The following is a 15,091-nucleotide window of genomic DNA, read 5'->3' as shown; positions in this document are numbered from 1 at the left end:
CAAATTAAATAATAGTTCGATGTTTTTTTTAAACTTTTATTTTAGAACAGCACCCTGAAAAGAAATATGGTTTGACTCCGGTTTATTATTTTAAAATCTTGTCCTGTTATTGCAGTTTTCAAAAATATACAGGGTGTCCCACAGTCACCGCCCCAAACGAAAACCATGGATTCCTGAGGTCATTTTAAGTCGAAAAACTTATGAGGTAATTTTCTCGTTTTCGTCCCGTTTTCGAGTTACCACGGTTTTTATAATTTTTGCTCTCTTGTCCTTTAACTGGCCTTATCTTTGCCAAACTACGTTTGATTTGAAAGATTTTTTTTACAACCAATCAAGAATTTATTACAGTTTTAGTTTGTCTCAAAACTTTTTTTCCCGCGGACAACCGTTTCTCCACAATTTTGCATCAAACACAATTTTCTTCGTTTTTTAAGTTGTTTTTTACACTTTCATATCATTTAAGTCAAAAAAACACGTTAATGAGTATTAATTTTTTGTGCTTTTTATTAAAGCCCAGTTTATTTTCATAAATAACATAAGTTTTATTTCATAAAAAAGGCTACTCAAAGTAATTAAAAAAAATAAACAAACTGAGTGAATTAAAAAAAAAATAATTTTTAAATACAAAATTAATTTAAATGAACTAAAAACTTTTTCTGAGCTATTGTGGTTAAGAAAAGAACAAATAGATAAGGCTCAGAAAAAGTTTTTAGTTCATTTAAATTAATTTTGTATTTAAAAATTATTTTTTTTTTAATTCACTCAGTTTGTTTATTTTTTTAATTACTTTGAGTAGCCTTTTTTATGAAATAAAACTTATGTTATTTATGAAAATAAACTGGGCTTTAATAAAAAGCACAAAAAATTAATACTCATTAACGTGTTTTTTTGACTTAAATGATATGAAAGTGTAAAAAACAACTTAAAAAACGAAGAAAATTGTGTTTGATGCAAAATTGTGGAGAAACGGTTGTCCGCGGAAAAAAAAGTTTTGAGACAAACTAAAACTGTAATAAATTCTTGATTGGTTGTAAAAAAAATCTTTCAAATCAAACGTAGTTTGGCAAAGATAAGGCCAGTTAAAGGACAAGAGAGCAAAAATTATAAAAACCGTGGTAACTCGAAAACGGGACGAAAACGAGAAAATTACCTCATAAGTTTTTCGACTTAAAATGACCTCAGGAATCCATGGTTTTCGTTTGGGGCGGTGACTGTGGGACACCCTGTATATTAGTTTCTAAAGTTGAACTGATGTCATTCCATCAAATTTTTTGTTCCCTTAAAATATTTTCCGAGGGAGAATCCAGATCTCAAAATAAATTAAGCGGGAAAATAATATTCCATTTGGTTTCCCACATTCCCTTAGTTCTTCATAATATGGCTCATTATGGTGTAAAAAAGTACTCACCGTAGTCTCTGAGTAACTTTTTTTTGTTGAAAAATAAGTTCTACATGGGTTCCACAAATTTTTCGTTCTGAAAGTGTTGTCGATGCAAGACAAAATGGCTAGGTTCCACATTTAGTCCTTTCTATTTGAAATTGAATTTTTGATCTAGTTTGTTGATTATTGTATGATGACATGGATAAGCAGAAAATCGACTAAACGAAATTAGAAAACGCTTTGCCAAGCAGATTAATTGTAGTTCCTACTAACCATCAGTATAATATAGTGGGCACAAGGCCAAAACCACGAACCTGCAAAATTGTTGTTTTGATAAAAACGGCTCCAAAGTTATGGAAACTCGTGCAACGGAAGTTGACAGTTTAGGCTTCTAGGCAACAGATGGAGGATCGGGTTCGACGCAGTCAATAGAGGACCGATAATAAGTAAAATGAGGCATTAAAGTAAAAAAACACCAAATGTTTTGTATTAATGAATAATTTTAAAATTAATTATTTTTTTTTATTTAATTTTATCTAATAATAACGTTATTTAAATTTCAATCTTACATAAAAATTTTTAAATTAAAAAAAAAATAAAAGAAACAAAAAACAAGATTTTTTTTTTTGGTTCGAAGAGAAAAATTAAAATTCTTTCAGTACATATTTAATTAATAATTTATCACGAACTAACTTCCACACTGATTCTTTCTCTCTGAAATCTAACTTTTACATAGCATCAAAATGGAATCTGTGTGCTTCTTGTAATTTCTCCTGCTTATCCTCTTTCTTCTCTTTAATATAGAGTACAAGAATAATCAAAATAATAACCAAACAAGTTCCACCTAAAGCCACCACACTCATTAAAATCAATTTACTTGGTGTAACGAATAGCTGAGCTTTCCAGCGTAATGGTTCTTCAATTGGCTGTGGCACAACAATGATTTGAGAATTTGGAATCAATTGTGTCCATGTTCGTGATTTATTTGCCAAACCAACTATTAAAGTGTCTACGAAATTTGGTGTTCTACCAAGTCCAAAGATTGTATAAGGCATTTGTAGAGCAAGATATGCAGATTGTGGAAGTTGCACACTCGATCCACGTTGAATGTCGCCCTCTTGGGTCGTGGTAAAGTATTCGATTCGGGGTCCTGGTAAATTGGTTCCATATGTACGTTTTTTACGTCCCAAAGCGGTCTTCTCTGTGGGATTAAATTTATTTGTCAAAGCTGTGAGGACAATGACCTTGACAAAATTAGCATCGTAATCAAGAGTGTTACGGAATGCTAGTGGGCGGTATTTTCCATTTTTCTTCTCCATTAGAATCACATCAAGAACACCTGAAAAAATGATTATTCTTTAGATTAGACTGGGAGTTGCTTTTCGCTCAAGAATACTTACCATCTTGATAGAAATCATAAAAAGCTCCAGCAACGGTATCATTACCCATTGGCGATAAGGCATTCCATTTAACTTCGAATGTTCTCTTCAAAGGACCATTGCACACAGTACAAGGAACATTCTCAAGCAAAAACGTTTGCATTCTCTCCTTCGGTGCAGTGATGGCTTTCAATGTGACTAAAAGATCTGGATAACCATCCATATTGTAATCACCTCCACGAGCTGTAATCGTCTTCAAATAAACATCATCCTCAACAGGCTCAATAAATCCCCACTGAACACCCTGAGGATCTTTAAAATTCACATGAATATCTCTAAAATGTTGTCCATCATGAGCAAGGATGGTAGAATTAGTGCATTCATCTCGGAAGCACATTGGCAAAATCTGATTTTGAACTCCTTTCAACTCCAAATCGAGAAAGATACTCTGTCCGACATGGGTCTTGGGCGATCCAACAATATTCAAGTCAACTTTGTGATTAAAAAGGAATCCTTGTTTATCGTCATCGGTCTTGCCGTACCAAACCTCAAAGAACTTTTCGGTTTGTATGAAAAGATCTGCCGTAAAGTCGTGATTTATGTCTAAATACGCATTTGCATGCGGTGTTTGGATGAAGGCATTTTCATTTTGTTTATTTGGGGCCGGTACTTGAGGAACTACCTGGGGAGGTAGACGATTCTTTTGGAAAATCCAGAATGTCCGTTGGTTGTCTTCATTCACGCCGAAGAGATCGATAATCATGTCGCGATTATAGTCGATAGCCAAAGGTTCCCCGTTGGTGGTTAGAGTGGACGCATTGGCGCAAATTAGGGAGTCTGATGCACCCCAGTTAATATAGACATCGAGGAGATTATTCTTTGATCCGCGGGTTGTGACGAGGACGTCCATTAAGGCATCGCCGTCAAAGTCTCCTGGGACCACACTTGTAATCTCTTTCTTGTCAAAGATACAGAATGGTCCGGGATGGAGGAGTGGTTCGGTATAAGACCCTAGAAAGTAAAGACAAGTTATAAATACAGTGAACATATTCATGGGAGCGAAATTCGGGACAAAAAAAATTTATAAAATCTTATATTAAGTAGATAACTTACCTATAAAAAGAGAGACAAAAAAAAAAAGAGAAAACAGAAAATCATAAATAATGAAATAGTAGAAAACTCAAAACTAAATAAAGCAAACTGTACGACTGGGTCGTACTTTTAAAGTTGCTTAGAATTAAAGCTTTTACGTAATAATTTACAACTTTAATTATAATTTTCATTTTATAGGAAAGGAGAATGGGCAAATTTGTATGGAACGTGGACGTTACGCGACCATTAATGAATTTATTATTTTATGATGTAATGAAGTCTTACATAAATGTAAATGTTCTGCAGAAGTTTTATCCTTGTGACGTACTTCAGAAACGTATAAAATACATTTTTGCGTTTAAAACTTTATTTTGTCTCAATGTTAACTTTAATAATAATATATAATGTATTTGTATAATAATGTATTTAAAAGGCAAAATATGATGCTCTGCCATTTTCCCTGAACCTGAAGACCTTTATCCTGAATATCCAAATAATAGAAGCCAAACTATAAGCTTTTTATAACAACAATTTCGAGCCAATTTTAAGAGTTTTGTTATTCAATTTTTTGTTAGTGTTTGAATCGTTTGAAAACTTGGAACTAAATCTCGAAGTTTTTGGCTTAAAAATCTTAAATTTTGAGTACAATTGGTCGGATACAAAAAATTAATGTTTTAAGACTCAGGCAGTGTTGCCAATAGTGTAGATTTATCTGCATTTTGCAGATTTTCAACCTATTCCCAGACTTTAAAGAACCATAAATCTGCAGTTCAGATTTTATCTGCAACTGGAACTTAACGTTTCCAAAACGGAAATGGATTTCATTAAAAAAAATCAGTAAAATGGTAAAAGGACGAATTAAGACATCATTTATTTTGCCAAAACTATCAATTTTTCTATTATTTAACTTTAGTCCTGAAATACATAGGGATCGTTGTAATTGTCACAAAAATAGTTTTCTTTTAAATCAAATCATTTTTACTTGCTCTATAGGAAAAGTTTTGGTTTTGTGTCCAAACAAATTGAGGTTTTAATCAAAACCAACATTACGATGATGGAGGATTCCAAAAAAGTGGGTCTAGCAATTCTATCTGTGCGTCTGTGTGTCTGTGCCTCCATCTGTACACATTTCCACAGCCTAAAGGGGTGAATGGATTTTCTTCCAACTTGGTACAGATGATTTTTATGGAATTCTGAATGTTGTTTTTTTATATCTCGCTGAGAAAGTTTACCTCCCTCATAAAAATTATTCAAATTATACCAACTATCTCGAAAACGGCTATAACGATTTTGATTAAACTTTTCAGACGTAATACTCAAAGCGATTGCAATTAGGGATGCAAACGATACATCAATGTTTTCAAAACATCGATGTTTTTGTTAAAAACATCGATGTATACATCGATGTTTCTTAAGCCGATACATCGCCGATACATCGACGTTAAATCTGCAAAACATCGACATCGTTCATTTTGTTACTCGTTTTTCTTTTTTTGCATAATAACAGAACTTGAACTCTCAAACTCAATCTTTTTTGTCTAGTGTTCAAAGCTTCAAAGTTTTTTTTAATGTTTTCATTCAAAAGACTATTTCTGTGTGTTCAGAAATCAGAACGCGACCATCAGAGGTGTACGTTGAGTTGCCGGGGCTCCGGGACAATATTAATTTTAAGGGGCCATTGCGATATAGACATTTTTTTAAAAAGGATATGTATACGCCTTTCTCTTTTTTTGGGGGCCCCAGAAGTATTGTTTGTTGGTCGCTTAGATTATTTTAGTAACATTTTTTGAGGTCCCTGAGGTAATATTTTTTCTACTTTATTTATAATAACAGTTTCCTTCTCTGCATTGTCTCCAGTCAGGGCCCTAGCGTCAGTTGGGGCCTCGGGGCACCGCCCCGCTTGGCCCAATGGTGTGTACGGCTATGGCGACCATTATTGACATGCTTGTGAGTTCCGTTCAGAGCTCTGAACGTTAAAAAAATTGATTCCATTTGATTAGAATTGATGGTATTTATATATAAATAAAAACGAAAATCGTATTAAGAAAATATGTTTCATTTTGTTGATAAATTTGTCTGTTTTGTGGTACCTAAAAATTGAATTCAACTTAGGTTTTTGGGTTTTAAACAGATAAGACATAAATATTTTGTTCTTTAGATACAGTAGAACGTATTTATGTCCAACAAAAATAAATCGGGAAAACATCGATGTATCGAAGATAGAACCGATGTTTTTTTAACATCGATGTTGTAAATAAAACATCGATGTATTCAAACATCGATGTTTTTTTAACGATGTTGCATCCCTAATTGCAATAAAACTGCATTTTAATGTTTTCCAAAAAAGTCAAATAAAAATTTTTTTTTTCATTTAAAATATTTTTCATAAAAAATTTCATTAAAAATTTACCCTTAATGTCGGCTCTTCCCCAAAATCAATTAAATGTCTTTAAAATTTATATACAGGTAGTCTCCCTTAAAATCTAGAAGTATCTAAACTAACATAAAAGTCTTTTGAACTACATGAATGAAGTGTATGGCGACCTAGTCGTGCATTTTATTTTTTAAAGGTTTTTAAATCTTGAATTTTAAGTGACCTTTAAATTTTTGAAAATGCTTTAGTTTCGATTCAGAAAACGGCTCTTAATTTCCTTATAAAGTATTTTAAATAGAGTTGGGCACTTAAGTTCATTTGACTAATCGTACAATTTAGTTCAAATTACGCTACTGAACTAGTTCAATTTAGTTTAATAAATCCATGCTATAGGAAAAGACAAATAGACAGGAACTTGTTTGTGCTCAGAAATCAAAGTAGTGGTACTTGAAAAAGAAAAGCTGGTACTGGACCAAGCGACATTGGCACTTTTTCATCTAAATTTTGAGGTAGAGCAGAAAAACTATTTCTTTACTCCGTAAAGACTTGGCAGAAAGAAAGTTTCTGAACTCTTTATTTTTAAGACTCGGCGTATAAGAAATTCTTCTCCAAATCCCCAGATGTGCAGAAAAATCGAACTTTATGAGATGTTATGTGGTAGGAATTGAAAGCTATTTACAGGGGCGTACACACCATTGGGGCAAGTGGGGCGGTGCCCCGGGGCCCCCCAACACGCCAGGGCCCCGTAAGGAGACAATGCAGAGAAGGCAACTGGTTATGAAAGTATCGAAGCAAAAATATAAGATATTTGACATGAATCACTTCGGACACAAGAGAGACAGATTATATTTTTCAGTGAATTGGTAGCTAGCCACATAATATTTCATCTAAAAAAAAAATATCACCTCAGGGGTCCCAAAAAAATAAATTGCTTTTTGAAAGAAAAAATACATATTATATTGGGCCCCCAAAAAATATTACTTGCATAATCTTAGCGACCAACAAATGGAAGGTACATCAGGGACCCAAAAATAATAAGTGACGTATACATACTTTTTTATTTGTTCAACTCAACGTACGCCCCTGCCTATTTAAAAAGTAGCAATTGATAAAGTTGCAGTGTATCTCAGTGAAAACAACAATTCGTTTTTTGTTGGTGAAATGACATGATACAGAAATTCCCAATACAATGCATCCAAAAAATAAATCTTTGCTAATCGTTAACTAAATTGAACTAAGTTTGTAAACTTTGGTCACTAGTTCGTTCGCAAACGACACAAGCTTAGTTTTAAATTTCAGTCAAAAATAAGAGAATGAGCAAATACGGGACAATTACGGGACAAACTACAAAATACGGGACACGTTATAAGTCTCGGGTTTCTTGACTAAAAACCCGGGAAAAGCTATAAAATACGGGACAGTCTCGGGAAAAGCGGAACGGATGGTCACCGTAGTTATAGAGGAATCAGTTAGCTGTCCACAGGAAAAGAGAAACAATAAAAGAGGGGCAAAATATCTACGCATTTCTAAATTAAGTTCTTTGTTTTATTTTTGAAAACATTGAATAGGCTTACCCAATAGAATTTGAAGGGTTGTAAATTCATTGCTGATAACAAACACATCTGTCAGTTCGTCGGAATTGAAATCACCGAAGGCTGCCACAACTCCTTCTTTAACAGAACCAAATACTTTTTGTGTTATATCATTTGCATGAGAAAGATTTGCAATTCCCAAAGAAAGTAGAAAAATAATTTGATTAAAAACCTTCATAATTAGGTCTTTTGAATGTGATTTCTGTTTAATGAGATCTTTGTTAATTAGTTTTTATTGTTGTTTTTTTAATTTGTCGTCATAAACAAATAATAAATTTTCATCGTTGTTCTTGCACTTTTAATCGATTTTTGTTTCGAAACTAATCAAGAGATTTTAGTGAATTATTGATGATTTTATATGAAAAAAACAATACAGATATGGTTTAATGTATAATTTTCTTATGAAATTGTTATGTTTTTCTTGGATTTTTCTTCGATTTTCAGATGAAACTTTATGGAAAATGACTCAGAATTGTTAACTTGGAAGAAAAAATATATTTTTTTTTGTGTGTTGACTTTTGGTGGTTTTTGAGATATGTCAAAAGTTTTGAACTGATGTGAAGTTGGATGGAGTTGGGTGATTTTAGTTCGAGAATCGAGTGGTGAATAAGACTTTGAATGCATTCATGGTGTAGAGGCCCTTCAAGCAAGAAAACGGAGTCCAGAAAAGACAGTCCGACCTCCGACCGCGAAAAGCGGGGTTGCACTCACACACTTGCAACTTTTTGTGTATGAACACAAAAGTCGAACGAGAATCGATTCTCGATCGTGGTGAAAAAGTGCGAAAAAGAAAACACCATATGATAGAGGTGCAACCCCATATTTCACAAAAGAACAAAACCAAAACGTCAAAATTAATAAAACAATAAAAAAAAGTCGGTGTCTTTTGTTGACTGGATACAATTATTCTAAAAGTAAAAAAAGTAGTGTAAATTTTTTTCTATTTAATTTGTTAATTTTCTTTCTATTTGATTTGTCATAATTTAGACAACAATTAAGCAAACCATTTTGTGTAGACCAATTCTAAGTTGGCAATTTCATCATCTCATAACTAAAAAGTGTATAAAAAAAATCTCAATAAAGTCTTTATTGAGTGGACATTCCAGAAAAAACCTCATCTCTAAAAAAAAGTATTGTAAGTATATTTTTATTTTTTTCTAATTTTTATTATTAATTCAACCTTATATTATTCTATTGCATGAGAATGCAATCGTTGAAACCGTTTTAAAACTGATCGTCTATTGAAACCGTTTTAATAAAATTAAAACGGTTTCAATAGACAATCTTCTTCTCCATTACGGACGATAGTCATGATCTCGGATGAGATCACAACCCTCCCATGTTAGACATTATGGCTTTTCCGCATGTGGGGTTCGCCGGGTCGACCTCAGAAAACGTTCTTGCTTGAAGCGCTGTCCAAAAACATAATGCACAAACACTGGCCAGTAGAAGCCCTATTCCATTGGAGGTGGTAGTCTACTAATAGAAGATGTTTTGGTTAATCTAATCTGGTACAATCATCTACTTATGCTCTTCTTCCCGAGTAGATACGATTTGTATTGAATTCGTTGAAAGTGCGTTCCATTGAAAATCGCTAGTAAACTACTAGTATTACTTTGCCACCTCCCAAAGAAACAGGGCTAGTAGGGTAGAGTTGCTAGTAGCCGGCCCCTTAAGGATATAAAATATATTTTATGAGACAAAATCCTTAAGGGGCCGGCTTTAAAAAGCACAGGAAACGTCAAATATCAACATTTTCGACATTTATTTATTAATTTTTCGGTATGTTTAAAAAAAAGTTAATAATAGTTCCCAAAAATATTTTCTTAAAGTTTTTTTTTTATAGAAAAGTCCGATTCTCTTAAATCCGGCCTTTGTTTCTTATTTTCCACTGACTTTAATAGGTTAAGCTTAAATAAATTGAATGTTTTTTATTTAAATTTTCGTGTTTTAAGAATTAAGAAACAATTTTGATTGTTAATAAGTTATAACATCAAATGATTCAAAAATGTATTTTTTTTTCCATTTTTTAAGGGGGCCGAATACAGGAAACTCTTGAATTTTAAAGCTTTATTTGTGTTTTACCTCCGGCCCCCCCTTAAAATTACCAAAATTCACATGTTTTTCCTATTTAAAACCTATTTTATTTGAAGAATAATATATATTTAGTAAGAAAACCAACATTTCAAAGCATTAGCTTTGAAATTGTTTCCACAAAACACTAATCGATTGTGTTGTCAGAAAGTATAAAACTGCCGTGTTAAGCAAAAAGGGCGCATATCCATTATTTTAGTTTTAGGATAAATGAATTTTAGTGTTTCAGGATTTCGCACCCCTAAATTTAATATTTTTCAAAATTTAAACAAATCACATATTTAAAAAAAAAAGTTTATTATTTTATGGCATTCATGATTTTATAATATGTTGTGTATTTTAAGAGACAATGGATATACGCCCTTTTTGCTTAGTAAAACACATAAGATGTGCAATGCCGTGCTAAGCAAAAAGGGCGCATATCCAATTTTGTAGTTTTTTGTTAATTGAATTTTATTGTTTCTGGTTTTCGCACCTTTAAATTAAACTTTAAAAGAATATGGAGAAACCTACCCCCTTTTTCAATAAGTAAAACAGATAAAGAGTGCAAATGTGCTCTTTTGGCTAAATGAAAAGATTTGGAAAAATTCCCATAATTTCGTATTTAACTTAAACCAATAAAATAAAAGATGTTTCATAACATTTCATAAGCAGAAATAGACATTAATTCATAATTAAAATAAATTAATTATCAAAAAAGTCTTTATCACCTAACAATTTTTTAGGGATATTTTGTTATGGCTTACCCAAGTGGGCTTCAACTGATTTTTATCTTATTTACTTTTTGACGATATCGTACTCACTTGACGTTGCAATTTACAACATCCCAAAGGGATAACATTTTGTTACTTGCGATATAGGTACTATATATCAAGTTATGCATTCGTATAAAAAAAAAGTTGAGATAACATTTTTCCATGACATTACGATGGTAGACAATGCCAAAAAAGTGGGTCCCGGAAGTCCGTCTGTCTGTCAGCCTGTCTGTCTGTATAAAAAAATTTTTTGAATTTTTGAAATTTTACATAAGTGACGCATAAAATCGTTACCTCGACACAAAGAATCGAAATCCTTGGAAAATCCGAAAAGACAGAAACAATTTCGTTTGGCTTTTCTTAATAACGTGTTTACAAGGGTAAACTGAAGTTTTTCGGGTTTTGAATATTTCGGACGTATATTTCTTTTATATATTCTTACAGTTTTTTTACATCATGATGCCCAATTATGCAAAAAACCATCCATCTATCCAGGTAAGAATATAGCTTATGCGTTCATTTCCTTTAATATTCAAACGAATAATGATAAATTATTTATTATTTGTTTACTTTTTAATAGAATGAACATGACGAGCCAGTATACCCCCAAAAAAAGAGGAAACTGGCAACAAATTATAATTTTTTGCCCTCACAAATTGACACTAATAATGAATGGAGAAATAGGAAAGAAGAAGGTAAGTAAGCCGAATTTTGCAGTTTCAAAGGTATGTACTTAAAAAAATAGTATAAGTAAATGTAAATTTATTTTAAGAGAATATAATTACTCAACAACAATTTCATTATGGTATACATTCAAATTCGATTAATTTTAAATAATAAAAAGCTTGCTATTTAGACCTTCATACGATTAAAGCCTGTTAACTATAAACTAGAGATTGTGCAACAGTTTTATCGCCAGGGGCCGCATAATTATTAATTTTTACATAAGGCTCCCAAATTGTTCCCCAAAAGTCAAATAGTGACAAACTATTGAATTGAATCGTGTTTACGTTTCCGAAATCGTGATAGTATAATTATTGTGTTCAAATGTTCCAGATTCTTAAACAATCTTGAACTTTTATTTCTGTCTGAGAGAAATTTAACAGACTTTCTTATTTAGTGTGGAACAAATGAAATTGAAAATTAAATTTATAAAATTCATTCATTCGTGGTTGTGGTGAACGAAAACGTAAGATGATGAAATTTAAAATACTCTGAACGAAAAAAAGCTAATATTTTCTAAACTGGTTGCAATAGAAGTTTTTTCTATTTGATTTTAGTACAGTCATAAGTTTAGCTATTCGTTACTTCAGGCTTATCCATTTTTTACCGGACACCCTGTATAAACATTATAAGAATTATTTTTTTAAATTACATAAATGTTTTTTTTTTACAAAAAGCATTTTATATGACGAAGTATTGTCGGTTACTTAATTTTTTCAAAAGCAAATCTTAATTTTTAGTTCATTAGCAATGAATTTATTGTCGAGTCATCCTTTTCAAATCAAAGAGTAGGTAATCAAATCATAAACAATAAATACTTTTTGTATTGCAGTATTTATCGGTTGTTAAGGTTAACATAAAAGCGGGAACATAAGAACAATACCAATGTTCATCTGCTTTCCCCCACTCAAAACATTCGTTCTTTTTTCTTTATATATTATAGGTTCCCGTCTTACTAAAACTTTGTATCTGTATTTATTTTAGGACAACATTCCAATGATTTTAAATACTATTCGTGCAATGAACACCAAAAATCCCACCTTTTGTGTGGATCTATATATACGTTTATGGAGAATCGAAGGACGAACTTATCCCTTCCTTAAAAAAACTCTTATCACAATCACATAAAGAGCTAGGCGGAACCGATCTCTCAGAATTTGAAATAACAAAAACTTATGTCATCAAGGAAATTTGCTCAGAAAGGTTTATATAAAAATATAGTATTATTTAAAATGCATTAAGTTAATATAGTTTAATTTTGCTTTCAGACCAAATCAATACGGTTCTGATCTAGTATCTCATCTATCAGACACACTTAACACATGTACTGATAAAAATGGCGACCTAGCTACGTCATTGGCCTTAGATTCCATAGTATCGCTGTGTGAAAGTCATACTGTAAACATTATGAAGGCATTATATTGTCCCATCGATACGTCACTGAACTATCAACAAGCAAACAAGCTGATTAAGGAACCAAAACCTAGTGTCTTGGTTATTCCTGAAAACTATAAAAAACCGCATCCAATTGCTCCACAACTTTATATTGAACAACCGGTAATACTCATATTGAAAGGTCATATAAATTCTTCTAATTGCTTCATTTTTAGGACAAGAAAATCATCACTTTCAAATGTGGCGAAACCATTCGATTGCCACTCAAACGAAAAATGGATCGAGTCTATCTTAAATCTGAATTAGCATCAAAATTGTTCCTCGTGAAACAACTCCCGGTGTGACTATATCCACATTAACTGGAATTCTTGAAGTCAAAGATAAAGTAAATAATATTGCTCCATGTGATGATGAATCGGATAGTAAAGCAAATACAAGTGCTGGCACAACTCTACATCCACCACTCTACAGAAGTTCTAAAGAAAGTTAAATATGAATATGGAGGAGTCGATATAGATTCCATATTGGCGCAAGATGGAATAACAGATATTAAAACAGAACGAATTGGAGGTGTATTAACGATAAGCATACCAAGTGAAGATACGATAATTAAAATTGATGAAAACTCAACGCATATTGTGTGTGGGGGTAAGCAGTCGTTGAGACTGAAATTGAGAGATTCCCTAATGAAATGTGTGCAGCAGCAATTTGCACATTCTCAAAAACCACCCGGCCGAGTGCACCACATTCAAACCCAATTTTCATTGGGAAAAGAATTAACCCCTTTACCCGAAGGTACACCAATGCATCCGGATGTGATGCGAATGACTGGGAATCGACAGCAGGTATTTAATAACATTAATATCATTGATCATTGTTTAATTAATATCTTTCTAGAGAATAACGAATCAGCAGGAGATATCAACAAAGGAAGGAATCAACAAAGGAGGGAATACTAGACATCCAAAAGTACACAAACAACAGCAGCAACAACAAATAAAAAGATTTATTTTATTTAATATTTATTTTAAAATTGTATTTATTGTATTTATTGTATTTATTGTATTTATTGTATATTTTTTGATCTAAAAAACATTAGAATAAAAAAAAAACAATTTCAGTGAAAAAAAATTAATACAGGATTTTTTTTTAGGTTAGAAATGTCAAATATATTCGATACTCGAGTATCGATCGATGTGAAAATGCCGGACGTCATTCGTTCCGCCTTCGGCTCCATTTTCTCGGAATGGAGATTTTCACCTCACCAATACATATGCAATCGACTTCGCGGTGATTATAATTTCCATACTAATTTGAGCCGCCTTCGGACCAGTTTCTGATCCGAAGTCGGACTCAGCTCCGCCTCAGGCGGAGCGGATTCGGACCGAGGTCGGACCTGTTTGCTTGAAGGGGGTGTAGTGAATTTGGTGGTGAATTTGAATTTTGAAATTAATATTTTACGGTATAGTTTTTCTGTTGAAAACGGTTTCGGATGTAAGGCCTAGTATGTTGCTAAAGTAAAACAATAAAGAATTGCACACATTTATTTTTAACATTTTCATCATGTTATATGTACATAAATGTACTGAATAGAAAAACACTCCAATTTACATAGATTTAAAATAAGTTTTTTGAAGTGATAATTTTCAAACGAATTTTTATAGTTTTTTCCGGCTGGAAAACTTTAAGCTTTAAGGCCGAGTGTCAATTGCGTTAATATTTGGGTTAGGGGGATCTATTTGTCAGTGCGAAAAAAACGTGTTTTTTTTGCGAAATTGGCTATTTATTAAATAAATACATAGAATACACAAAGGTACATATCGTCACCCCACAATTCTTTTGCTACATACTCAATTGGCACTTTTTCGAAAAACGTATTTTAAGGTTTATGAACTTGGTACTCCAAAACTGTGCGATAGGAGTTTTAATTATTTTTTTTTAGAAAGAACATCCGTTCCTAACTCAAAAACCTAAAAAAGGCATATGGAACAAAACAATTCTGGGTCGACGATATAGAGAATTTATTTTGAGAATTCGCGATTTATTTATATGTTGGGTTCCGTTTATTTCTGTAGTAGATCCCGTTTTTTCTTTTTCGACTTTGTGTTCATACACAAAAAGTTGCAAGTATGTGAGTGCAACCCCGTTTTTCTCGGTCGGAGGTCGGAGTGTCTTTTCTGAACTCAGTTTTCTTGCTTGAAGGGAAAGCTTTACAGATGCAATTGTTGCTTCTGTAAAGCATTATAGAAGCAAAATTGTTAGTAGGGCTTACATTAACATTTAGATTCGGCCTCTCAACGCTTATT

At 32.4% G+C, this 15,091-nt stretch overlaps 1 protein-coding gene and 1 long non-coding RNA gene across 2 annotated transcripts; one reads left to right on the top strand and one right to left on the bottom strand.

The window, feature by feature from the left end:
• Positions 1 to 1,912: 1,912 nt before the first annotated feature.
• On the bottom strand, positions 1,913 to 8,145 carry LOC129918745 (T-cell immunomodulatory protein). Its single transcript, XM_055999457.1, has 3 exons — positions 7,801 to 8,145; positions 2,782 to 3,771; positions 1,913 to 2,720 (listed from the first exon to the last, which is right to left on the bottom strand). The coding sequence occupies exons 1-3, from the start codon at positions 7,994 to 7,996 to the stop codon at positions 2,110 to 2,112; spliced, it is 1,797 nt and encodes a 598-aa protein (XP_055855432.1). The 5' UTR covers positions 7,997 to 8,145; the 3' UTR covers positions 1,913 to 2,109.
• A 4,187-nt stretch (positions 8,146 to 12,332) lies between these two features.
• LOC129918769 (uncharacterized) lies at positions 12,333 to 13,777 on the top strand. The gene is made up of 4 exons (XR_008773003.1): positions 12,333 to 12,593; positions 12,659 to 12,947; positions 13,001 to 13,630; positions 13,685 to 13,777. It is a non-coding gene; the product is annotated as an uncharacterized LOC129918769 (long non-coding RNA).
• Positions 13,778 to 15,091: the final 1,314 nt, after the last annotated feature.

The sequence above is a fragment of the Episyrphus balteatus genome, chromosome 4 (genome assembly GCF_945859705.1).
Source record: "Episyrphus balteatus chromosome 4, idEpiBalt1.1, whole genome shotgun sequence".
NCBI lineage: Eukaryota > Metazoa > Arthropoda > Insecta > Diptera > Syrphidae > Episyrphus > Episyrphus balteatus.
Note: the sequence above shows the minus strand (reverse complement) of the source record. Positions and strands in the feature narration are given on the sequence as shown.